The 27,221-nt window shown below is 47.6% G+C and overlaps 1 protein-coding gene across 3 annotated transcripts in view; it reads right to left on the reverse strand.

Moving 5' to 3' along the window:
* Positions 1–304: 304 nt before the first annotated feature.
* Positions 305–27,221, reverse strand: part of nexmifb (neurite extension and migration factor b) — a 55,508-nt gene continuing 28,591 nt past the window's right edge. Inside the window, exons 2-5 of one of the 3 annotated variants that reach the window (XM_076032844.1) lie at positions 13,391–13,521; positions 2,851–7,009; positions 2,129–2,296; positions 305–452 (exon numbers count right to left, since the gene is read on the reverse strand). In XM_076032844.1, the coding sequence (XP_075888959.1) occupies positions 350–452; positions 2,129–2,296; positions 2,851–7,009; positions 13,391–13,472 (4,512 nt within the window). In that variant the 5' untranslated portion in view covers positions 13,473–13,521 and the 3' untranslated portion in view covers positions 305–349. Of the gene's footprint in view, positions 453–1,922; positions 2,297–2,850; positions 7,010–13,390; positions 13,522–27,221 lie in introns of those variants that run through there. The other 2 variants (XM_076032846.1, XM_076032845.1) reach the window with 2 other exon arrangements.

A 27,221-nucleotide genomic window follows, 5' to 3' on the forward strand; every position in this document is an offset into this window, starting at 1 on the left:
AAGATTCCTTCTGGTAACAACTCTAGACAGTATATATAAAGCTCGGTAATCTTTTAATGAAAAGAGCAAAAGTAATTCCAATCAATGTCAAAGAATCATGAAGTGAATACATCAAACATAACATTATAATATACATTCATAAAGAGGGTTAGGTACCTAATCTATTTTGCGTTTCTTTTTTGTTACCTCTGGGAAAACAGAAGAGAGAAAAAAAAACAACAAAACAAAAAAAGACCCCAAAAACAAATGTAAGCTTTCTTAGCACCATTAACATGAGGCAGCTCAACAGTGGCACATTTAAAGTCCAAAAGAAAGGAAAAAAAATTAGTCTTAAATCAGAGAAATACATTCAATTTGACAATAGGCAGAAATGAGAGAAGGCAGACTTAATGGGCTTGTAACCCATGTGGAGCTTCCCATCAGCAGCTTGTCTTGGTCCTAACCCTGATACACTGGAGAAAAGAAACAAAGGATCATGGCAGAAAGGCTAGAAAAGAAACAGAGAAGGACTGATTATGACACTTGCCAAGTGCAAGCATCAATTATGATAACCTGTGCGGTGGTATTACCATATCCAGTGTGACACGGCATGTTTTTACATCAAGCTGCAAGCTGTCCGCACATCCCGCATGCAGTTTTATGTAATTACTGCCGCAATTTAAAACCACACGTAACATTCAAAGGAGGTAAAATTCAAAAGAGGCCCTTTGAGTAGAATTTGTGAAAGACAGTATTGTAAGCAAAGAGCTCTATATTTCTCTTAAAATTCTTTTATATATCGTTTATAATACCAAGATTCCAGAGCCAAGAGATATGATTGTATGGCTAATTCTAATATGAATAAACTGGTTTCTTTTTTTATTTAATGAAATTGTTAAAAAAAAAATTGACATTGAAATTATACTGCATATCCAGTGGTACATTAGTTTAGATTGGGCCAATATATCCATTCTTTTTCTTTTCAGTTTGTGCCGTTATTTGGCCCACGTTTAATGGTGACAATATTATCTGCCAAAAAAATGCACTCATCAAAACTAAGATGTCAATACAAGACGATGCATAAAACACTGAAAGGTAAAGAAGTTCAGACATCAGTTTAAGAGCAAATCAAAATACTCAAAGGATGGATACACCGGTTCAAACCGGTGGTGTTAATGGAACAAATGACACCAAGATGTCCTGGAAAAAGAATACTGTTTAAATGACCATTTCAGGTAAGATAAAAGTAAGATTTCCACATGGAGTTAATGCAAAGACATGCTTTTCCTTCATTTACAAGATTACTGATCCTATTTGTACTGAAAACTGCTTTCACATTCACATTTAATCTAACTGCAAAAATGCAAAGTCCATCACAACTGATGCATGCATCAGAATCTCTGTGTGTAACGAACTGCCTGTTGAATTTTCAGTACAAAACAGCAACTCAGTGAGGCACAGCCCCAGCTGAAAAATAATTTCCGTGCTTACTCTCAACACATCTTCATTACACTCTCCTTGGTCCAGAAAAAGCTTGTGTGAGCATTGCTTCTTTTTTTTTTTCTTTTTTTTCTTTTTAAACCACCTCCCTCTAAAGTAGCCTTCAGAGCAGATCTCCCCTTTGCCTCTCTTTTGTTGCTTCTCAGTGCCAGACGATGTTGAGGTAAATTGAATTTGGCAAAGTGGGGGGGAAACAAGGAGAATTCAGTCTTTCTGATTTGGTTTAGTGAGTGGTGGTGTACCACTGCCAGCTGTTGGTGCCTTTCATTGGAGAAGGGAGAAAAGTCCCAAATAAAGAATTCCTGTAGTGGCAAGTCTCTGTGAGGAATCTCCAACCCAAGCAGCCAATACTCCAATGAATAGAAAAGAGGAACAGCCAATATTCACACATATATAAGAGGTCATTTACACAGCATTGTTACTTTTGGCACATTGATTTTAAGATTATAGTCATCTTTTTTCTTTTTTTTTGCAAATATTGCATGTTCCTGTACAACAACATTGACAAAAATACTCTGAAGGTGGAGCTTTTATGAATTTGCAAGGCGTAGAAATGTCAAATTTAGATAACCAGTTCTGCTATACTTCAAAGCAAAAGAAACATTTGATAAAAAATAAAAACAAAAGCAAAACAGGGAGTTATTCCAACCTGAAGGGGGAGAAAAGACAAACGTCTGATATGTCATTGATACAAAAATGGTCCCATCTTGTGGTTTCAAGATGTCTTGGGCTAAAATAGGGCTCACTAACCGCAGGTTTCCCTCTTGAAATGAGCCAGGCAGTGTATGATGGACAGCAACAACTGGACATCCATATTCTGCATACAAAAACAGATGAGGAGGAGGGATGCGTAGATGTCACTCAATGCATTTGTGTATATAGCTACATCTTCAGGGGGAGGGGAGGGAATAAATACATAATTCAAGGGAACTAGTTCTGCGTAGAAAATACAAAAACAAATTTCTTCATAAAGGCGACAAAACTGTTTTCAAGGCGTATTCCTTTTTTTCAGACAAAAGTAAACAAACAGAAAACAAAACCAAAAGAAAAAACTACTATAAGAGGAACAAAGCGGGAACAACGAAAGCAAGAAAAATGCAGCCATGGTCATTTCAAATCTCAATCAAGCTTGACACAATCACTCAATAGGTAGTTTGCAAAGTACAAGAAGTTTTTTTTTTCATGCAGATATCAATTCCTCTTCAGGGTGGGGTTAAAAGGAACTGGGAGGATTCAAGGGGAAACAAAGTACTCATGCAGCTCTGGCATAGCGTCAGTGTAGGTATGCTCGGGAGGGAGAGGGGCTGAACTGGCAGCAGGGGGAGAAAGTGAGAAAGAGGGGTGCAACAGCAGCTGATAACAAAATATTACCTCAGTTTCTCAAAAGAGGTCATCAGTGCTAAGTCCTTATTTTGGTCTCTCTCAGCTCGCTTCCCCTTCAGTGTCTCAATCCGAGGAAACTTTGCACTGGTCTTGTGACGGTACAGCTTTTTGTGTGCAGGCCCGGGGTTGATAAAGTTGGGTTTGTCAAACATGTTGCAGCCCAGAGCTAGCTGAGGGAACAAGGGGTGGGAAGGGTTAAACTTGGCCTGGTTCTTCCCTCCCTTCACCCCCACCTTCCTGCCTTTCCCAGCCCCGGCAAGCACAGACCCTTTCTTCTTCAGGTCGGCCTCAGTGCCTGCCAAGATTTTAAGAGTCTTTAGGTTGAGGCTGTTGGCCTCCGAGGGGATGCAGGCCTCAGACATAGGATTCCACAATGGTTCAATGGAGGCCATCATGAACCTCTGGACCTCTGCCATGCCGGACACAATGTTGGACAGAATGTTGGAGGGTTCCTCAAATTCTCTCTGGTCATCTCCAACCAGGCTGTTGCTCTCTGACCAGCCCGTGCCAGACCAGTCTCCAGTGCTGCTACTGTCAGTCAGGCCTGTGCCACAACCGCCTGCCTGGTTCTTGGCCGCCTTACTCTCCAACATGGCCTTTATCTTCTTAGTGGAGCGAGAGTTCTGCTTGGGCGTCTTGGCCTTTTCCGACTTGGGAGCTCTGGGAACCCGGACTTTCTTTGGACTTTGTCCCGCAGCTGTCTGTTTGCAATTGACTTTCCTCTTAGACTTAATACTCTTCTCGCCGCCTAAATCCTCGCCGGTCTCATCGTAAAACTCTTTAACTCCGAGCTCCTTTTTCTCCAAAGACAGCACATCTTGACTGTTGAAAATGTGCAACGGATACTGGCCGTCTTTCACCGGGTAGGTGTTTGCTTTGCACTCTTGCTGCTGCATGTTCCATTTTACTTCCCGGTTGCCCTCCATTGTCATCTCATTTACATCTTGGTATTCGCCTGCGTTGCCCGCCGCCTTCACCTCACGCCCCACCACTTGGGGGGACAGGTTGGGAGTCTCGGGGGGCGAGAGCTCAGACAGTGATGAGTGTCTAAACTTGTCGGGGGTAAAGTTGGAGATGTCCAGCAGGTCTGAGGACTCCCTGAGCGGGGTGAGGGCGTCAACACTCTGCTGAAACACCACTTTTGGACTGCAGTGAGCTAAGAAGCTGTCTCGGCCCTCCTCCTCACCCTCGCGCTCGCAAGACTTTAGACTGAGGGAGCTGTAATTGCTGGAGGAAGCTGACAGAGAGCCCACTGAGTCATAGCTGATAAGTCTTCCATTGTCTGTGCACAAGGAACCTCTCTGGTACTGCACCTGGCCTTCTACGCAGGCAGACTGACACACTTGCAGATCTGCCCCAGGCTGTAGGCCAGCTTCAGCAAGGTAGCTTTTCTCGTAAAGCAGCCTGTCGGCCTCCGGGCTCAGCTGGCTGTAGTTAGAGACTGGCAGGTTCTCGTTGAGGGGTATGGCAGCTGGAAAGTTGTTGGGTAATATGGGAGTCTCTGGGGTCTCGGGCTCAAAGCTCTGGTTGTGACTCGCACAGAGCTGCGGGTGCCACATCTGCGGGAAGTTAGGGCAGTTTTGGGGAGACTGCTGGAGCTCCGACTCGGAGGGGGGAGAGAGGACACAGCTCTGCGCTACTTGCAGGGATGAAAACTGCTTCTCTTCCAGGGACAGCCCCAAAGGATACTGCTGCCTGGGGGGCTGCTGCGGGAAATAAGAGATGGCTGCTCCGCTGGAGGAGTCTGTCGCATCCAACAGGGTCTGCAGGTAGCCACCCGGGATGACGGGGACACCCGCCTCCACTTCCTCTGAGGAGGAGGGAGCCTTGTCAGGAGAGCAGGTGGACGAAACAAAGGGGAATTTCTCCTCAGATGCGTGAGCGGCGCTGGCACCGTCAGAGAAATGGGTCTTGGCTGCATTTGTGCTGAGTCCTGTCTCTTCCAACCCTGCAGTGGGGTCCCGGATCTGTGCCGCAGTGGCACAGGCATCTGTTTCATTCGTCACGGTCCGTCCTTCATCTTCTCCGGCGTCTTTCATTTTCTTGCTCCTCAGCCTGGCTTCGCTTTTGAATTTCCTTATCCGGACCATTTTATTTCCCCCCAATCTCCTCACCTCCCTCTCCTCTCGCTCCTGGGAGCGGCTCTTGGTTGTGACTGTGTGCGTGATGGAGTCTGAGTCTGATGTCACTGTTAGACCTAGGGGTGCTATTATTTCCTCCACCCCAGGGTTGCCCTCGTCTTTCACGACACAACCCCGGGCCTGATCAGACAGAGGAGAGCCGAGTGCCGCCGCTGCTGATTGCTCCACAGTGTGAATTCTCTGAACCTTAAGCCTGTTTGCAATCTTGTATTTCCTTTTGGGATGACTAGAATGAAAAGGGCGATGATGGCGTCCGTTTAGATGAAAACCACGTTGCTGTTTATCTCTGGCAGCCAGTCTAAGCTGCTCCTGTCGCTCTCTTTGCCTCTCCTGCCAGAAATCTTTCAGAGGAGCCAGTGTCTCGTATTTGCTCAACGTTTCAGTGTTTAAGCTCACAGTGCCGTCCACAGGCTCCAACTTACCTAATTTTACTGACATTAATCTTTCGCCTTTAAACCTGTTGATGATGATGTACTTGATGACTACCGGCGGCTCCTTGCGATAGGATTTCCTGCGCTTTTTGGGGCACCAGTCGACGTCCTCCTCCTCTTTCTGACCGGCGGGAGCTTTCTCCTTTTTCTCTGCGTTCTTCTCGCTTTCGAGCGAGTCCACGTCGTATAAGTAGTCATCGCTGTACCGAACCTTTCTCTTGGAGCGTAAACCATAGTTAAGAGGGTTAGAGGGACTCGGTAATCTCTTTGAGTGGGCCTTTCGGAACTTGGCCTCCTGCAGCGTGTCTGAAGAGGAACCAGTGCAAGAGCTGTCGTCGCTAAATTCTCCTGACTCCTCCGTGGAGTTGAAGTCTATTAGGTAGCTGACTTTGGGGTTGGACATGGGTGAGCCCTGAGAGCCATCAAGGGGGCTCTGTCCGCTGCAGTCCGCTGACTTCCCATCCTGCTCTGTCTCCAGGATGAGGTCCTCAGTTTTGGGCTGGAGCTCCTCAGCACTTCTCTTCAAGGCTCCCGACCCCTCGTCTTTCTTGGCACAGTTGGCCAGGACACTCGGGAAAAAGTTGAACTGTGTCTCCTCTTGTAGCACATTGGTTTTCTCCCTCATGTTGTCCTGGAAAGATTCATATCGAATCTTCAGCGAGCACACGTCGCTGCTCAAAGTCGAATCGTCGTCTTCATCGTCAAACAGATTGTCAACGTCCTCCTCTGAAAAGAGGTTAACCGACAGTTCGTTTTTAGAGCAAAGATCCAACAGTTCCATCTTACTCTCGCTGATGAAGGACTCAAAGTAGCCCCAGTCCTGACCAGCATTAGCCAGCAGAACCTCCTCGCCACTCACTTTGTCCAACAACAGTCCCTCGTACAAGTTCTTAGCTGCTGCATCATCCTCTGGGTCATCGCAGTCCTCAGTTGGTTTGTTTCCATCCACTCTCTTGCCCTCACTTGGGGCTTTTGGCAAAGGGAAGCTAAGTAGCTGGTCAGAGAGGAGCTGTTCTCCATAGTGACTCACCGCCTCCCCCGCATGGCTCAGGCACTGGATACTGATGTTGTTAATGTCAGAGAAGTCTTCTCGGCTCACGTCCCCTATTCTTATACTTAACCCCGTGTCTGAGTCTTGGTTGGCGCTCGGATCATGTGACGGGTTCTGGGAATCAGGCTGCGTTGCATCACGGGTCTCGATGAAGCAGCCGAGGCAGGTGCGGGCGGGCTGAAGGAGACACTCCTCTGTCAGAGCAGACACGCTACTAGGCTCCATCATTGCAGCTGGCAAGGGCAGGGTGACGGGAAGCAGGAGGGACGTCTTCTGGGTCTCCCCCGATTGGCCCCAGGAGCTGGCGGGAGGATTGGGGAGCGGCGTGGCCGAGGCAGCGTGCTGAAGGTGGGGGACTACAGTCGGGCCATCACTGGGGTGAGGGCACGATGCCGCTGTGGCCGTGTTCCTCTGCTGTGCCAGGCAGGCCCCCTGTGAACTTTCTGCAGCGGGAGGCGAGGACGGAGGAAGAGCAGCATCGACGAGCCTGCACAGACTCAGATCACCACTCTGCTCGCATGCCCCTGCGAGAGAAAGAAAGAGACAAGATTTCAGTTCATATATATATATTTTTTTTACCTTTTTTTTAAGTGCACCTCTAAATTGACACAGCTTTTTGCTCGGTAGTTAAAACTGACAATTCACCCAGCCTGCTGAAATGTAATTAGCAACAATTAAACCCCCAGAGCTCCAAATGTCACTTTTGTGAAGCCAGTCTTAAACATGAATAATTTAGCTTTGATTGAGATTGAACAAGAGACGTTGCAGTTTAAAGTTGGTGTCGGACGGCATTTGGCTCATTTCAGCATGAAGGATGACTATAAATGTTTGAACAAGGCGAGGAGGGAAACCCTACACAAATCCTTACAACACATAAAACAAAATGAACATAAAAATAGTTTCTTCCTGCTTAAGCTGATGCTTTGTTAGACATTTAACATTAACACAAAAAACTACAACAGTATGGCCTCAGTAAAAGGATAAGAGGCTCCCAGCAATAATGTCACATTTAATTTGGAAGATGCTGTTTACCAGGAGCGTGTAGGCAATATTTGTTGGCTATAATTTGCGACACCTCTGTAATTATGGACATTTATTTCACGTTATTTCAGATTGCACCGGTTTTAATATGCCTTAAAAATGTCACTTATATACAAATAGTGGGAAAATCTCCACTTAATTGGTGATCTGTAAATTAGATTTATTTCAGAAATTGTTATATTTTTAATATCAACAAATTGCAACAATACACAGTGGTATTCTATATATTCCTGTATCAACCTGAGGGCCATAGATACGTGATTGAATTAATGCCATCATCTTACATTACCTCCCCTCCTCCCATCACATCGTAATTCAACTGAAAAGAGGCTAACGAAGCTACGCTCTAACGTGCCAAAATAAAACAATCTGGCCATAACAGTGGCAATAATGACTAGCTTGACAGTAGGTTTATTTTTTTGTTTTCTTTTTTATTAAATTTTTGTTGGGTTGATTTTCCACGGGGTCGCTTGTGACAATGTCTTAATCAGTTGGAGACATCCATGTGATGAGCAACAACCAAAACCCACAGAAGCAACGCTTGTAGCAGCAGGCAGCTAGCTTTTGTTTGCTCTGCATAATTAGACGACAGCAGAGGAGGCAGGTACATACACATGGGACACGACAGCCCCATATGCCGGAGACTGTACAACCAATATCATCTACACCTGCTTCAATCTACAATCCCAAGCTGCTACCGCCACAAACGCTCCAAAAAAAAAAAAAAAAAAAAAAAAACACCCAAGCCCGGAGGACAGGAAGAAAAGGAAAAAAAACACAACAGCATCGCCGCATGAACGGTGGTTAACTCGCCACATCAGAACAGAACGCGTCGAATGATTGTAATGATACCGCGGGGTCTCTGAAAACTGTTGCAGCAGCAGCAGCAACAGAGTAACAAAGTGCAGAATCATCACAGTTCGGCACCATTTGCCATCAGTTCCTTTCAGCCTGTGAGCTCTGGGCAAAAGCTTGTTATTGGCACACGTTCTCTGTGTGGAGTGCCACAGTCGGAAGACCTTGTCACAACACAAATTGGATTGTGGACTTCCATTCAAGTTTGCCATTTTGAATGCGGCTACGTGGCTTTTGGGAGCCAGATTTTCTTTTTTTTCTTTTTTGGATGAGACGGCGAGGCTGGGGAGCAGTAAAGGGAGGATTCTGACAGTTGACAACTGAGCTGGGAGCTCTGACTACATGTGCTAATTGTTTGTCAGTCAGGGTTTACCCGCCTCACTTCACAGGATAAACCTGCATGAAACTTTTTAAAGGGCTTTTGAATTTTTTTTTCTCTGCGACTGCATATCTATTTGCATTCGCAGGAGGAAGGCCTGGCTAGTGGTCAGTGTTTATTATGACATTTCACTTCGACCAGTTCATCCATATTAAGCAGCCAAAAGGCACTAGCCATGAAGCTGTCAATTATCAACTCGTAATCAAAATCTCAGAGGAATGTCCAGTCAAGCAGGGGAACACGGAGTGCTTTGACACACACTAAGGAATAAATAATCATATGTGGATGGGATGTGGGGAGGAGGTTTCTATAAAAACACTGCCAGCATGCAGCAGGAACACTGCACTGCTTTAGGAACCACTGCACACACAAAACACAAATCACCCATTAACATGATTTAAGATTTAATAATTTTTCGTAAAACCTCCAGCACTGTTTATACGCACCATATATGTAACATGTACCATTGCACTAGCATAAAGCTAATCCTTAAATAATTTTGTATCCCATTTAAGCATGTTTAGTTGTTTATTTTCCAATATGAGGCAGTATTAAACTAGCAGTGCAGCCCAACTGAAGAGATTTCAAGTCAAGAATTCCAGCAGATCCCCTTTGAAAAGCTTCAGTCTGAATGGTTCTCAGCTGGCCGGAGTCAGGTGTGGCCAATAAGCATCCATACAGGAAGTGAAAGGTGGGAGCTGTGGCTTCTATTTAGCAATGTTGCTATCACAAACGTTAGAGCTGAATAACTCATTTAAAGAAGAGCCAAAAAAAAAAAAAAAAACTCTCAAGCTGTTTCTCCACTCTTGACTGGCTTTGGCAAGAGTTTAGTTCAATGCTGCAATGCAGCGCGCCACGGGGCAGTGACGCGAGTCAAGTGTCTCTCCTCTCACCAACGTCAAGTGTTGCGGCGATACCAGCTCGCTCAACTGGCAGCAGGGGGATCGTGATCAGACCACTTTCACCGCGGCAGACCGACAGTTTGGTCGTCGCGAGCGTGAATGTAGATTAAAAACGACAGATACCGGCAGATATTCAATAGTGTGACTACATCACAAAATGAAGTGCTCTCAAGCCGTGCCATAAATTTAGTCCAGCACTGTGGTGGAGACCTGTCATACACCTTTATCATGTGTAATATTTATGTGTAGATATCATATGTTGTGCAAAGTCAGGACACACTGATGATTTTTCATTTAACTTTCCAATTCAAAGAATGAGTGTGTTGCATTTTCCCTCCCAGGGCAAGTCATAAAATCAATGGAAGTTTAGTTGGGATTATTAGATCTACAGTGTACTGTATAAACACAGCCTGCGCTTCAGATCTACTAAACCATTTCATAGCACTCACAAGTCAAATAACAAGAAATAAAAACTTATCTCATTAATTAGCCTTCTAAATGAGCAAAGCCGCAGAAAAACAGGGGAGGGGGGAAATTACTGGAAGGGAAGAAATGAACCGCTATTTTATTCTCCTGTGCTCATATGGAACCCAAGCCTCCTGCTTCATTTTGCCAAGAGATTGTTCAAAATTGCTGTGAAACATTAAACTCATATTGGGGGGAAAAAAATGTTTCCTCGGGGTTTGTAATAGATTTACAATCTAGCCTGGCCAGTGAGTGCATGGATTTGTGTGTGTGTGTGTGTGTGTGTGAGAGAGAGAGAGAGAGAGAGAGAGAGAGAGAGAGAGAGAGCATGCACGCGCGCGTGTGTGTGTGTGTGTGTGTGTGTGAGAGAGAGAGAGAGAGAGAGAGAGAGAGAGAGAGAGCGAGCGAGAGAGAGAGAGCATGCACGCGCGTGTGTGTGTGTGTGTGTGTGTGTGTGTGTGTGTGTGTGTGTGTGTGTGTGTGTGTGCGTGCGTGCGTGCGTGCGTGCGTGCTGGCCTATGAGAGGTTGAGAGAGTGACAGAGTGTGAGTATTGGCTTGGGGCTACTGCGTTATCGAGAGGCCATCTGTCTCCAGCTGGACCATTAGCTCTTCAGCTGTTCAGAATGTGCCACAGATCAGTCAGTCAGACAGGTACAGCACACACACACACACACACACACACACACACACACACACACACACATACAAGGTCTCAGAGCAACAACTGTAGATGACATATTAAGTCTGACACTGGAGGTCAAAGGGAAAATCGGCGGCTTCATATTCACTGAGATGGCACATCGTGAAGCGACCAGACAGTGAGACGCACTCATCGAGGCCCAGGCTCACTAAACAAACATTTTTTATTTCTCTCTATCGAAGACCATACATGCACGCTTAGGGGAAGAAAAAAAACCCAACTTCCTCTGAGCTGGCGTGGACGTCCACCACTGAGCATATGGAGGGACCCCAGCTGCTGGCGGCCGTCCTGGCCGTCTCCTGATCGGCCGCCGTGCCAGGACCCGTGCTAGACGGGCCGGGTCGGGCCGGGCCGGACAGATCCGGAGGGCCCCCCCACCCCCGAGCCACGCCGGGCCAGTTAGCGAGCTCGCCGCGAGCTCCTCACGCACCTCACCCTCACACCCACCCCCAACCCCCCCCGGTGACATTCAGAGCTTCTTCTACCTGAGCCGAGCCCAAGCTGTCGTGTGCCAGGCGGCTCGGCGGGGGGGCGACGGGCGCCACGCTGGGGGACACGGTCAGGGACACGAGGGGAGACGGGGAGACAGAGAGGGTGGGGTGGGTGGGGGGTGCTAGCTGGCGTTTGGCGGCCTCGTTTATTAGCGTGTGTCTGCAGCGGCGCATTCACCCGCGCCTCCTTCCTTTGTCCAGGCAAACATAATAATGATCATAATAATATAAAGAAAAACATCATTAGGTCTGACATTAGCGTCCTCCCCCCACGTGACGGGAGGGACTTCATTGACTCAAATATCACAAAACCACAAGCACGCCAATGCAAATGAAAACAGCTGACGATGCCCTTTTCTTGCCTTTTAATGGATTTTTGAAAATACTCCCCCCCCCCTCCGCCTCCCCCTTTCAATTCTGCTCCTCGCGGGGTTTTTTTCTCCCCGCCCCATCCTCGCTATCTCCCCACCTTCCAACTTCTCGCCTCCTTATCCCAGTCCTACCAAGGCTCCCACTACAGTGAAAAATGCAGAGCTGGCCATTCCGCAGCTTAGCTTCCTCTCCTCCGACCGGCGAGGCGAACACAGAAGCCTCTTTCCGCCTTTCGCCACACATTATATGACAAAGTGTACGTCGTCGTCGCTGGTTGAGTCCCATGCAGACAGTGTGGGATGTTTGTGAAAATGTGGTGCTCGCCGTCTTCCCGCTCAATGGAGCTTCATTCAGCCCTTTTTCCTCCCCTCCTTCCTCCTTCTCCCGTCCCCCATTCGCACCCTCACCACCTCTTTTCCCTCTCACTGGAACAGGTATGTGCTGCGGGGATAATCTCTGCTTCGAACAGGGAGGATCAGCCTCGCTGAGCCTGACCAGAGCAGAAATTCTAAAATAAAACCCGTCCGGGGATCAGCGGTTCACGGTTGAGGTAAACATCAGGATGCAGCGGGCAGTGGCTGAAAAAAAAAAAAAGTCTCGGGGGAAATCCAATCTGGGGATTATGTTCTCTTGAAAATGAAGGGACTAAACTTCAAACTACTGGGATTATTTGTTTTGAAAAGTTTGTATGGCAGCAATAATAAAAAAATATTTATTATTTATTCAGGTTGAAAAAGGAGACAAGCCAGGTCTTGGAAGCCCAGTGACGAGGAGTTTTGGTAAGGAGGGAAACCCAGTGCAGTGAATCTTCCTTTTGTACAGTGGCGTCCTCGTACTAATCAGCACAGTATCCATGGTTGCACTGCACCAAAAAGTTGCCCCTCTCTATTGCATTAATTCATCCTATCATACGAGCTTTCAAGATCTGCTGCAGTGGAGTCTTTCATGTAGTTTTATTTTATTTTTGTTCTGCAGCGTTACTCTCCAAGACTTGCGAGCCTTGAGAAAGTTTATCAGTCACTCAAAAACGCAGGCAAACTCCTACTGAATTAATAACAGGGGAAAAAACACACAGGTAGCAAAAGATTGTGGGTAATGGCACATATGGATGTAAATGATTTTATTTTGGTACAGCTATACTTCACAAATATGGATATATTTATACTATATTGTTTTAATATATCCATATGTGTATATTTATAAATATATAAATATATATATGTATATTTTAACAGACCTGCTTTTTAACAAGCCAAGTCTTTCCCCCTTTTTTGGCTAATCCTTATGGATGAAAACCAAAATCTCTAGTTACACCTTTTGTCACATTTGCACCTTCGCTGGAGAGGATTTCAGTGTTGCATGTCTAAGGTGTGGCATCAAGTGCAAGGATTAATATCAGCTCACAAATCTCATTAGATGTCCCCCCCGCCCCCCTCCCTTTCACATTATAGTCGCAAAACCTCAACAAGGCATCTTGTCGAGGATTAAAAAACGGGAAGAAAAATGTTGGGGAAAGGCACCTTATTGTCTTCTCATGTTTTTAGGATCTTGTAGTATATCACAGAAGGCTTCTGCCTATTGGCTGGGAAGGTTGGCTGATATCTATTAACAGCTGCAAACATTTTTTTTATACACAAAAAAAACGTACTTAAAAAGTGACACACAGACAAACTCTGAGGAAAAAAAGAAGGGCTTTCACCTGTGCTCTCCTCTACGTTTGCATTCTCCGGTTCCGAAGTCTTCACAATCAATGTGAGACTGCTGTCTGTTAACACATCCATCAATACGGCTCAGTGCTTCACCTCCTACGCATCATTTTGACTGTCCCACCTGTTCAAAGAGAGCAGCAGAGAGAGAAAGGGAGACGGGGAGACAGGGGAGGAAGAGGAGAGATGCATGTGAGTCCACGGTGCTGCTCCGCTGAGGCCGCTCGTCGCGGCCAGCGCAAAAGCAACTCTGACATCAGCTGATGAAGTTGCAGCAATTATTGCAAGGAGTTGAAGTAATTATAGCAACAACAAAAAAAAAAGGGGGCGTCAACCGTGACAGAGACAGCGGTGAGGCACTTGGGGCCGCGACACAATCACCGTTTTTTTCTTCTCCCGGAGATTCGTGACTAAGATTAATTTAAACGTAACCAGCCGAGAAAAAGTAAAGAGTCAAAGCCAAGATCGCTATGGCAACTGTATGGCATGGCGTCCCTATTTTAAGCTTCATTTAACATTTATAGCTGAGTTGTTAACCTATGCAAACCTTACATAGGCGTCACTGAGCATATTTGTTTCTCATAATTAGCAAACTCACTGGCTGCCTGCCTGCAAGCCGCCGCCACCACCGCTGTGGTGTGCACAAAAAAAGAAAACAGCTCAAAGAGGACGGATAAAAGAGACAGTGACAGTCGACGGGGAACAACAAGACTTTTTATCTTTCGCAGAATAAGCCGCAGTCACAGTGAGGCTAGGCCGGGGTGATCGGACCATGGATGGATGCAGGAAGCTGGATGTGACGGAAACAAACATGTATAAATAAACCTCCATGATGTTGAACGTAGGGAGAAAGGAACCTCCTTCATGAGCTGCGCAGAGTGACGCGGGGACAGAGAAGCACATTAACCCAGTTTGATTCCTGCAAGGAGGAGAGCGGGCGAACGAGAGAGCCGGCGCCGCTAAATGATGAACATTTGATGTCGCCTCCTGACTGTTTATATTGTTTTTCTCGTTGCCAGCTCCCGCAGTCCTCCTCTGGAGCGCTGCTGCAGGATGACAAACGAGGGGAGGGAGGGAGGGAGGGAGTGAGGAGAGGGTTGGGCGGGGGAGGGGGGGTGTCTAATAACACGATCTCCTTGAGGTGTGAAAACGGCGGCCGGGAGATTAAGATAGACAGCAGACAATAAGGGAGAGGTAGCGCTAGCGCTAGCGAGCGGTCGACTACAAACGACTTGCTTTTCTCTTTCATCTGATTTTTTTTTTTTGTTCCCCTTTCCAAATGTCATTAGCTGTTTACTGACCTGAGCGGGGGAGAGCTAAATGAAGGGAACCCCCCGCCTCAGCCTGCAGCTGCGTGCACGCCGGCTCAGTGGGTAATTATCTCAGGAGCACATCGCATCGAGCCCGTGTGTGCAAGCAGGTACAAGGAGCCCGCAGGTCGACACAGCCGGACGCTGTTCCTCTCCTCGAGGAGCGGCGCCATTAGCGGAGGAGCCGAGGCCGGCTTAAGCGCGCGGGGCGTCCTGGAGCCGAGAGGAGGCTTTTCGGGAAAGTTCAGCCCACTGAGAGAGATTTAAAAACTTGCCGTTAGGAAATATTAATAAATAAAAAAAAAAAAAGCAGCAACCCATGGCTCTGCTAAACATCTGACTCTGATGTGCAAATTTGAGCCCCACACTGGGTCCTGGGCTTTGAAACAGGTCTAGAAAAAAAAAAAAAATCCTGAAGATTTATGTGATTGTGTCTCAAGATGTGAAGGCGGAAAAAAGATTAAAAAAAGGAAGGAACGAAAAGCTAACAGGTATCGTTGTCTCCGCGACCCCGAGTGCCGGAGTAAACGGGTAAAGAAGATGGATGGAGGGATGTGGTTGTGGAGCTGTGGGCCAGGCGTCGCCGCTCCGGCTCGGGCCAAGTGTCAGCACCGCCAGCACTCCCCCCGCCTCGCCGCCGCCTACGATGGTTTTTTATTTTCAGGATTATTTATTCAGGATTAGCCTGTGTGGCTTCCCCCCCTCCCCCCCTCCCTCCCCCTATACCAACTCCGGCGCTCCATCAGGACCTGACGAGAGGCCATTTCAATAATGAAGATGGACTAACTGCAATAGAGAGTGCACATAAATTGGAGCTACAGCCAACAAGCATGTCCAATTTGCCGAGCAGTTAAGCCTGATGTCCGGGCTGCAGCTTTGAGCGAGGGAGAGAGAGAGAGAGGGAGAGCGAGGGCGAGCGATGCGGCCACCGTCAACAGGTCCCCCCAACAACCCCCAACCCCCACCCCGATCCATTCATCCACATCATTAATACTTCGCAGAGGGCGCCGTCGTTGAACCCTGCAGCTGGAAAGCGCTCTTTAAACACCGCACATTAGGGCGCGCAATCGCCACGCGCTCGTTCCAGGAGTGTTGGGCAGATGTGTGTGTGTGTTGGTGGTGGTGTTGGTGGTGGTGGTGGGGGGGGTGGGGTGGGCATACTTCCGACCCCCCTCTGGTGGGTGTTCTCATCTGGGTGGGGGTTCTGGTTGCCAGCGTCAGGGAGCCGGTACAAAGAACAAAGAGCGAAAAAAGTCAGAACGATTATCATTCATATCAGCTTTCTGCACCGTCTTCTTGGATACCATTCATACTGCACATTTACATACTCTATGTACTACACACTGTAAATACTGTACATACTGCACATTCTTCATTATTTCTGACGTTTTTCTATGTTTTTTTTTTATTTTCCGCTTACTTTTTCATGTTTTTATGCCTGTTTTAAACTTGGACACTTTGAATTGGAGCTGCTGTCGCAACAAAAAGCAATTTCGCCTTGGGATTAATAAAGGAATTCTGAGTCTGATTCTGATTTGATTTATCCTTGGGCCCTTGTCCTCCTCCTCCTCCTCCTTCCTCTCCTCCTCCTCCATCCGACTCCTCTTTTTCCTCCTCCTCTTCCTCCTGCCCCCTCCTCCGCCGCATCTTTGTGTTAATGTGCAAGCTGGATAACAAGATAAGAGCATGTTTACCCCCCCACCACCACCACTCTATACGGAGCTTATCAGCGTCACAATCTAATTCCTGCAGGCCTCTCCGCTGCATCGCCATTCCACCGCGTTTAACCCCTGATTTTGTTAACGCTTCCCTCCGATGAAGCAGCAACAAGGAGGTGAGGCCGCAAGTAATTGCAAAAAGAAAGAAAAAAAAAGAAAAAAAAACGAGGCAGAGTCGGTACAAGCCGGTAACAAAAGGTCCATTGTGTCAACACGGCCGTGTGCCAGGGAGCGGACGCCAAAGCGGAGGTGACCTGGAGGAGGAGGAGGACGCGGCGCTAAGATGGCGACTCCTCTTTTCAGCACAGGTGTAGCATTTCAGAGCAGGTTCAGCGGCCGAGCTGCAAGACAGGCAGAGTAAAACCTAACCTGGCTCACACACACACACACACACACACACACGCAACGCTCGGCAATACTCGGGAGCCAGTTAGGCGGCGGCGGGACGTGGCGCGGCTGCAGAATGAGGCGTGAGACCTTTATCATCATCACAGAGTCTTTAAGGCCGATCTGAGGAGGTGGTTTCCAGATTCACACACTCTCGCTGTAAATACTTCTAAACACAGGTTGAGACTCTTTCATGTTGAGCTCTTTTTAATTTTGACACGGCCGAGGACGGATGGAGAGTCGGAGGAGGAATATTCCCCCCCAAAAAAGGTGCCAGGCAGACAAGCCGCTTATTAAAAATGAAAAAGGCAGCAGAGCCTCTTTCCAAAAAAAATAAAATAAAAAAAATTGAGGATGAGAGCTCGCCGGGTTCGTGTGGGACGGAGTGTGCGGCCGTCCAATCAGCGGCGATAATTATCAATTACTGGAATAATCGTCGTCAACGATGTTTTCATATAGGACGGAAACACAGGAGAGAACATTGTGTGACAGCAAAATGCCCTCATGAAATTTGTTCAGCTACAGCCAACGGGATCCAGGGCCAAAATAATAGAGAAGGAACAGATATAAAGATAGAAGTGATATTTGATTCTGAAGGGGGAACCAGGCTGTCGGCAAACAACAGCAGCAGCTGCAGCAGCGTCACCATTCAAACTGACATACGTGGTGGAAAAACTTTATGCCAGAGAGCAAAACTTTTCTTCTATTCCATACATGCTTCTACGTATTAGAAGCATAGTCTCCTGAAATACACTTTACAGAAACAGCTACGGGCAATGCAAGAGCAGCCACCACCGTCACTACAGAGCCGCTTTTAACACAAACTGAAAGGTGAAGTGTCTGAGCTCTCGACTGCACTGGCTCCATTTTAAAATAGGGAGGGAGGAAAAAAAAAAAAAAAAAAAAAAAAAAAACCAACGGCTCGACTCCGACCCGAAAAGATGAATTCGATCTGTCTGGCGCGCTGGCTGTGCCCAGGTAACCGAGAACGATCGCACCATCAGTGGAAACTCCATCCTGCGGGAGAGAGAAGAGCCCCGTTGTCAGAGGAGGTAATCAGGGCCAAGGAGAGGAGAGGAAGTGGCTGCCGGACCGGCGTTTACTCCGCAGAGAGATCGCTCCCGTGTCGAGCCGACTCTCCTTTTTTTTCTTCTTCTCTCTAACCCCCGAAACCGAGGCCGCAGTCTATCTATCCTGAAAACCGCAAGTCCATCCTCTCCCAGTATCTCCATCCTCTCCGGTGAAACATACCTGGCCACAATCTGTCAACAACACTGCCTGCTACATATTAAGTGTCTATTTTTGGAGCTGCGTGTCTATCTCCGTCTCCCTGCCTCCATCCCTCCCTCGCTCTCTCTATCTCTCTCACACACACACACAGTAACATACACCCACACCTCCTGCGCGTGAACCATTTGAGACGTGCCTTTAGTCGAATTAACCTTTTCTTTATTCGCTGATAATTGCCTGCATCCTGCCTCTCCCCCCCCAACCCCATTGGGTTCGCGTGTGCCACCGACATTGATTTTATGTTTAACACAAAGACCGCAAAGTTTTCTCCTCTTATGTCTCGCGAGTCGCGCCAGGGCCGCGGGTGCGAGCGAGGCGAGCGCGTAATCCATTTAATTGGTGAAAAGCAGAAGCGGCTTCCGATAGCTGACCTCCATGTCGGCACGCGTCGCGAATGCCGCAACGCCGCTTTTCCCGCCGCGAGGGGTCGAGAAAGGCTCGCCTCCTCCTCCACCTCCTCCCTCGCAGAGCCAAACATTGTTCCCTCACCTCGCGGAAGGATTGGGCTTTATGAGGTACCACCAAACCCACTCACTGTCAGTGACGGATCGCTGTGCATCACTCGGCTTCTATTCGCCATTCACTGAAACGCATTCCATCACAAGCTGTGTTTTCATTACAGTTTTTTCGCAAAAAATAAAAGCAATATTTCTAAAATTTCGACAAAGTACACCTGCAAATTTTTGCCGGTGTTTGCACTGAACGGTGTGAAGCGCGTAAGCCATAACTCTCGTAAAATCTCGTCCCGCGAGATTTACGAGAATTATGTTTGCTTTGTTTACGTTTCTTCGCTGTCAAGAATGGTTGTCATATTTTTCTCTTTGATTACTTGTAAAAAACATATTCCGTCTCCTCCAAAACATGACGCACCATTTTCACTTAAAGTGAACTGGTCACATGACCCCCGTGCGTCACGTCCGCTGGCGCGTAAATGCAAAACAAAAAGGGTTTCCGTTACACTTTTGCGATATATACCTCTATGGCGACACGTCTGAAAAACCACCTCATGAAATCGTCAAAACATTTCAGCAATATCTGAGAGGTTTTTCAAAATGTAGGCGTTTCCATTACCAGTTTTTTCATTGCGATGTTTAGGTTTTTGCGCAATTCTAGGTGTAATGGAAATGCAGCTACAGATTACACCCCGAGGACTGGAACATGCAAAAACGCCGCTGTGCTAATGCCGCATCACAGACAAAAACACACTTAACACATGCGTGCGTGTGTATGTGCGTGTGTTGAGCGCAAAACTCCTCCCTGAGAATTATCAAAAATGTTTAGTTTGCTTCCAAAAACTGTTTCCTGCTTGCTGTTCGTGTCGATACAGCATATTTATGCAAAATTTGGAAGGAAAAAAACACTTGTTGTTGTTGATTTTTTTTTTTTTTTTGCAGAAGAAAGGTTAGTGAGTTTGCATGACTATCGTTCTCCGTGAATATTTATTTATCTCGTGCTCAGCCTGACTTTGTGGTGCAATACATATCAAGAAAATGAAATCATTCTGCAGATGCTTCTCTTTTTCTGTTTTCTGGGTCAAAACGGTCAAAAAGGTCAAAATGTACAAAACTGTACCCTGACTATAACAGAGCTTGTTGTTTAGCCGGCAGCCTCAAGTACTTTCTTTCTTCTTTTTTTTTTTTGCTTTATTTATTCATTGCTGCATTACAGCGTAATAGAAAAATGTCTCTTCATGCTGCCATCTTACCATCATGTGGAGTCTCAGTATTCAGTGGATTTGCAGCTCCAAACATTTGGCAGCAGATTTTCTAAAATAAATAAAGTAAATATGGACTTAGTTTCCTTTAGAAGTATTGCTTGTCTCTGGGCGGGAGGCGTAGATGAAACAGATGTCCGTCATATGCTGGCTCGACAGGCCAGTTTAGATGGAGGTGTTTTAAAAAACCAAGAGGATTAAATTGGGCTGGGAAATAAAAAAAAATATATAACAAGTGCTAAACAATAAACGAAATAAAATGCTGTCGGCTTGTCTGGTACTCCAACAAGACCGCATTCAATTTAATCCCATTCCATTTTTGCGAGTCACTGCCCTTCTGGTGCACACAGCTAAGAAAAGTTTAGCTAAATTATTATGAAGCTAAACTTTAAGGCTAAAATCGTAGAATTATAAGACAGACAGTTTTTGGATCAATTGTAAATTAGCAGCAGTAACATTGAAGACAGATCTAACATTTGCACGTCTCTGATTTGGCCTCTGACACGCCATAAAAACACGCGATTTGTCCATCTTATTTCCAAACGTGGTTCCAGATACAGTCGGCTGTCAGCCGTCTGCTGCCAGATTTCATCAAACACCGTCACCTGAAAAATCCCCGACATGGCCGCAGCGATGGCAGAGATACGGAAACCGCTTGAGATAATCATCGACGGCGACAAGCCGCTGAAGAGCCCCGCAAAGCAATAGATAGGCGGAGATTCACCGTGAATCAGGATTATGGAGCTGGATCCTTATCGGCGCTGAACAACCTGCAGAGGCTGCAGGCGGAATCCTGATGGATGTCGGAACCTCTTATTTTCCGGGTTCACGTTCAATTAGATTTTTTTTTTTTTTTTTTATGAAACGCACGTGAGCGACACTTCCGATTTCTGATTTCCCCAAAAAGCTCAGCGCCTCACTTCAGAACATGTTTGGCCTCGCGATCCGAGTCATCTTCACGGCAACAGCTCTGGCGATTTCATTGGCGTGACGTTTATCTCAAAAGGCGGCGCAAGAAGCGGTTAGAGGAGAATGAAAGATGGGAAGAGAAGACGACAAATAATACGTTGAAGAAAGTTTGTAGTCTTGCTTTCTGAACAAAACATGTACAGTATCATTATTGTGAAATAATAATGTGGATGGGAATGTAGGGATGTATAAGCCGGGTGCTAAACTGCTGATTGGATTTACATTTGAGTGAGTTGGCTGACAAATAGATAAGGATCTCTGAGCAATAACAGAGGCTTAATGATATTATGTGTTATCTACGCGTTGTCACCCAGCAGATGCTCGGGAGTTGCCAGGTTCTGGGCCAACTGGAGGAATGGCTGAAAAACAGCCAGGTTAATTTTCGCAATGCGACTCAAATGCTGTCCAACCAACACAGAGGCCAAAAAACTGGGGTCAATATTGTTCCGGCGTTTCATGGTTGGTTGAGACTGGAGGGTTGATGAAAAGGTCTGAAAAGCGTTGCCAAGGTCATGTCTGCACATTTTAGGTTTTGCAGCTTTAGAAAAAAAAGGCTTAAACAAAAACCACTCTCAGACCATGAAAGCAGGATTCAGTCATCGAAATAACCAGCAATAACAGAAGTCTTAACAATCTGAAGTAAAGTGCTGTCACTGGCTGAGCATCAACTTTCACACAATATATCATTAATTGATTATTATTTTTTAAAAGTTCTTATCAATTGATTGATATAAATATCAGTCAATTAATAACATAAGGTAGAATCAGACGTAAACCAGACTGATTTTCTAACGACGTACCCTGATTTGCTAACTAGCTATGCTTCAGTTACATCCAGTTAGTTTGCCAAACAGGTGTGCATGACTAAGGATTTTCAAGTTGAAATTATCATCACCTTTAAAAATTCCTTGCCCTGACGACTTGCGGCTAGCTGTGTCAACATGTCAATGGATAGATTAGAATAGTGAGGAAACCGTGAGTGCGACACCTGCTGACTGGGAGGTACAAAAGCAGCTCATATCACCGTCACAACGGCCTTTCCCTGATGTTTGCACTCAAAATCAAACCAGCTCGTAATCAGTGTGTTCGACTCAAGGCAAGCCCATTTCCTATCACTCTCCTGCTTCTATAGGCAAAAAAAAAAAACATTTTTCGGAAAATGTCTCATAACAAAAACAAGAATGTTGAACTCAGCCAGCCACAAAGCAAATCTATTCACTGATGAAAGCGGTGAGACAACAAGACTGTGAGACCTTGAGCCTGAAGGACTCTCCAGCTTAGATGGCACTGAAAGGACTTTTTTTTTTTTTTATCTTCCAATCCACACTGGGCACGGTCACGTGGAGGCTATAAGGTACTCCACTGTACGACACAACCGGCTCAGCACTCTTAATGATCACATTAGAATGGAAGATAATTCTGAGAAACATGGAAATTAACCTGTTTTATTTTATTTTTCCACACACAAATATCACTTGCTGCCACTCAAGTATGGTGTTCTTATGTGCTGCATTTGACTGATAACTGCATCTGTTTGTTTTTTTGTTTTTACCTAAAAGCCTAAACCTGAGCTCCACAATAGAAGGGAGAGGAGTATTGGGAGGGAAGAGAAATAAGCAGAGGGAAGGTCAAGTGTGCGAATTACTACATGTCTCCAGAGACCACTGCTGCTGCTGCTGCTCCAAGTGTTTACAGCACAACTCCATTCATGCTCTACGTGCACAGATGATTGTCAAAAACAAAGGGGTGCAGCTTAAATTTGAGAGGGCGGGAGGCAGCGTCTGCAGGGCCTTGCCTGGGAGAAGCACTGGGGTTGGGGGGGTGGAAGAGTGGCAAGACAGTGGGCAGCAGGCAAGAGGTGTTAAAAGTTGATTAGGTTCTTAAAGGTCACATAGTCAGACAGGCCTCATCAGCCGTCCCGACCGAGCACGAGAACCAGGCCGGGGCCTCGGCACTGCCGCTGCTAATGAGACAGAAGCAATAGCATCCGGAAATAACAGGAAGAAAGAAAGAAAGAAAGAAAGAAAGAAAGAAAGAAGGAAAGAAAGAAATAAGGAAAGAAAGAAAGAAAGAAGGAAAGAAAGAAAGAAAGAAAGAAAGTAAAAAGGAAAGAAAGAAAGAAAAAAACACAGAAGCAATAGCATCTTGAAAAAAGGACGGAATTATGAAAGAAAAGAAAGAAGGAAAAAGTACAAAAAAAGAAAGAAAGAAAGAAAGAAAGAAAGAAAGAAAGAAAGTCCCTGCTGAGACTGCTGGGTGAGGCATCCAGAGCTAAATTATTCAGTCCGAGCCATAGCAAATTTAGGCTTAAAGGAAGCAAAGTGGGCTAGGCCGCAAACAACACCCCACACACACACACACACACACACACACACACACACACACACACACGCACACTGGCTGCACCACTTGCATCACATGTTTATTTGCACATCTGCATTTGGTCCACCCACTGATCTGAAAGGGTCAGTCTTATGAAATGATTGCATATGCGATGAGGCTCTGCATACAACACACACACACACACACACACACACACACACACACACACACACACGCGCGCGCACACACACCAATCGCACACACCCACCCATGCACCCACCCCGGCACAAAGTCCCATGCGCGCTAATTTTGCACACTGCTCCCACTCGGAGCACAGTTAAAAAGATGCTGATGTATGAGTAACTGCAGATATATACAGAAGACGCATCCCGCACTCAGAAAAACAGAGCCGGCGCTCGCTGTAATGACCGCCTCTTCGAACGCGGCGCAGCAAGCAAAATCACAGGTAAAGACGCACGCGCACTCACACAGGCAAACGCGCACATTTTTTACAGTGGCCGTTGTATAATTTCCACCGCAGCGGTGACAAAAAGGTCAGTCATCGGCGACGCAATTATCATACTCCTAGCAGGTGAAGCAGAAGAGCCACGCTTGGTTTGCTTTGCCGAATCCGAGTCAGGCGGCCGGGACTCGGAGGCCATTACCCGCAGCCGATTGGCGCTCCTGAAGTGACAGAATTTCCTGCGCGGTTCACACGGCAGCGAAGGCATCAATCAACGCCGGTTCCGAACGCGGCGCTGTCTGTCAGAGTCATTACAGTTCGCCGTGATCAATATTTTTTTTTTTTTATTGCCGCCACTTTGTTCCACCGCGCCCGCGTGAGCCGCTGAATAGCTGACATTTATACAATTTTCAGGGCCACCGCTTTGCTTCGGCTCACAAAAGGACGGGTGCGCGAGCCTCGGGCGCACGTGGCTGGCGTGCGTTCCTTTATTTATTTATTTACTTTTTTTTTTTTTTCTCTCCGAACGCGCTGCGGCGTGCAGCCTCTGCGGTGCGTCACAGAGATCAGACTTTACATATCACACGCGGGCGGACCCAGCAGAAGAGTCGCGGTGTCAACACGTAGCCGCTCGACGCGGGGGCCTTCAAGAAAGGAGCCGGCCGTAATGAGAAGCCCTCTAGGTGAGGCTGGATCGGGGAGGTAAAGGTGTCGGAACAAAAGGCGATAACGGTTGGCTGACCTCTCCCCGGTTGCCAATAATAGCTGGGAAAGCGAGGGAGAAGGAAAAAAAAACAGAAGAGGAAGAAAGCGGCACACAGGGCGAGTTTGATTTGGCCTTGGCGAGAGCAGGCGACACTCGGGGGGGGGGGGGGGGGGGGGCGTTGACGACACTCGAAATTAGCGATTGGCCACAACGACTATCAATGGCAAATCAATGGAGCGGCGACACCTACAGGGGACACGTTCCATTAAGCGCGCGGGTCAGCCGGTGTGTTTGCGAGCAGATAGCGGCGCTTCATTTTCCCCCGACGCGTGTCGGCCGACGTCCTTTATTAGCCGCCCGGCACCACTCCATCGATGTGTATCACCCCCCCGCCTCACCCCCCTCCCACCCGGAGTGAGTCCCTGTCAGTCGGCGAGTCTCGCAGGGGGGGGGGCGCCGGTGACCTACGACCCCTGGCCTCTGCCCCCCGGTGACCCTCAGTTAATTAGGTGTGTGTTTACCAAGCACCTGCTTCCCGGCTTAGGGCCGTTAATCCACTGATCAACAACAAAAACACACAAAACTGAGAAAGCACTGGAAGCGCTGTGAGGGAGTCGCCGTGCAGAGGTGGGCGGGAAAAAAAAATCTATCCAGCAAGTAAACTAACAGATGTCCAAAAAAAAAAACTAAAATAAAAATTCAGCAGCTCAATATGTCGCAAGTTTGTTTTGGAGTAACGGCTGGCTACTCCATAAAAAATTTATGCAGATAGATTTCTTTTTTTTTTTTCTTTTTTTTTTAAATCTGGTCATTTAGTTGACGTCCCCCCCTTTTCAATCGGCGGCAGAAGTCAACGCGTACGTGTCAGCGCCACGCAGGACGACAAACCAAATGTGAGAACACGTACACACAACACAAGAGCGGTAATTAATGAAATGACCTCTGAATGCGGCGCTAGCAGCTTTCCCTCCTCTCATCAAAGGCACACACACACACACACACACACACACACACACACGCAGGTTGGAACAGAAAGCCTCCCTGTAGCTGGTGGAACCTGCCAATTATTCTGTACTTTACTGGACCCTCGCTGCATCGGAGGTGTGATTGGAATAACAACCATCCGCCGGAGCTCGCCGCCGCCCCTGCTGCCACTGTCGTTCCCCTTCCTTCCCCTTCAGCACTGAAGGAGCGGGACAAGGAGGAAGGAAGCGCGATGAGGAGATGGAAGCTCGTGGGGAGGGAAGGAAGGAAGGAAGAGGATGCGACCCGGACACGAGGGGGAGAAGAAGAAGGGTTTTGGGTGGAGGTGGAGGTGGAGGAGAGGAAGGGGAAGGCGGCACGGGGGGGGTGGGGGACAAGTCAGAGCGCCGGCTCCCTGGCAACGTGCGGCGTGAGAGCGAGTGCCGCCCGCCTGAGTGACACTCACTCTCATATCCCCCCCCTCTGGGGAAATAACCCCCTTAATCCGGCGTGTTCGTTCAGATAGACAAGATCGCCCCTCTTCTCCCAGCAAGGATATGAAACGCTCCCCCCTTGTGATTCAAATACCAGGGCCCAGGGCTGGAAATCCAATAGGCAAACGTGACGCTGCGCCGCTCGAGAGGGTCGTCAGCGCCCCCCTCCCCCCACTCTCCCTCCCTCCTTCTCCAGGCTTCGGCAGCTGAAGCCATTGGCCGAGCTGGGAGGAAGTGGCCCGCCATTGGCTCACATGTTGGGAGGTGGCAGAATAATTCTTAAAGTGGAGGTGGAGGTGCCGGGGGGGGGGGGCAATAATAATGTTTTCCGGCAGAGACCAGCCCTCACAACCTCGTCTCACCTGAACCCGAATCTTTGTCGCCTTTTGTACATTGTGTACTCATGTCACCCAGTTTGACTTTGATTTAGCCGAACCTGCGACTGCTTCCCTCTCCCTCGGCTCCCACAAGCCCCCTTTAATAGCGACTCTTGGTAATAAAATCTTTAATAGGTCGTGGAACAATGCGAGAAGCAAGTCGTGCGCGGAGCTAATTAAGAGAGCGCGCGCAGCCGCGGACGCCGCGCACAATGGATAATGTGCAGGAGGGGCGGGGCTCGGGGACCCCCGCCGCCGGATGCCGCGACCACATAGCCGCTCGGCGGCGAAGACGAAGGGAAGGAGGAAGGGAGGTCTTTATCCGCACAGGGAGGAAAAATGACTCCGCAGCCGGGGCTGCCTGGCACGCACGGCGAACCGCAGCAGCGCTCGGCCGACACAGTGTGATATTATATTAGCATTACAAAGGCTTTCCCACCATCTGTGACATGCAGGGGAGGGGGTGGGCTGTTCTCTGTCCGCAGCCAAAGTGCTGATGTTTCCATAGGATGAATGAGGAGGGTGAAAAAAAAAAACGATGTTAATTACAGCCGTGCAGTCCAGAGGACATTTAAGCCAAACATCGCAGGTCGAAAAAACGGAACAAAGTGTTCCGTTTTTTTCCGTGGCGCCGACGCAAACATACGACAGCCTGAGCACCCGATCACCGCGAGTGCAGAGTAGTATGGAGCGATTTGGAAAAAAAAAACATCCATAAACAAGTGTTCTTCTTCTTCCTCTTCTTCTTCTTCTGGACGAGAGGCAGAGAGAGTTCTGCGATTCGCTCAGCGGCCCAGGGGGGTTGGGGGGCGGGAGTGTGTGTGTGTGTGTGTGTGTGTGTGTGTGTGTGGGGGGGGGGGGGGGGATAGACTTGGCTCGTCCACACAGCTCTCCTTGCTTTTCCACTGTAGCCTGTTGTCACTCGCCCCTGGTCGTCCGCCAGTCGCCTACTTGGCAGGGAGAGGTGGCGTACAAAGCAACTGGCAGGCCTGGTAAAATAATGCTGATGGAGTGTGATAGAGCGAGAAGCGTCTCCTTTATTCCGCGCAGCTACTCTATCTGTTTCAGCTTAGAGAGACGAGCGGCAAATTCCCCTTTTGCTTGTTGTTTT

This window comes from Nelusetta ayraudi, unplaced genomic scaffold (assembly GCF_046127955.1).
Source record: "Nelusetta ayraudi isolate G7.1 ecotype Tasmania unplaced genomic scaffold, CSIRO-AGI_Nayr_v1 ptg000039l, whole genome shotgun sequence".
Lineage (NCBI taxonomy): Eukaryota > Metazoa > Chordata > Actinopteri > Tetraodontiformes > Monacanthidae > Nelusetta > Nelusetta ayraudi.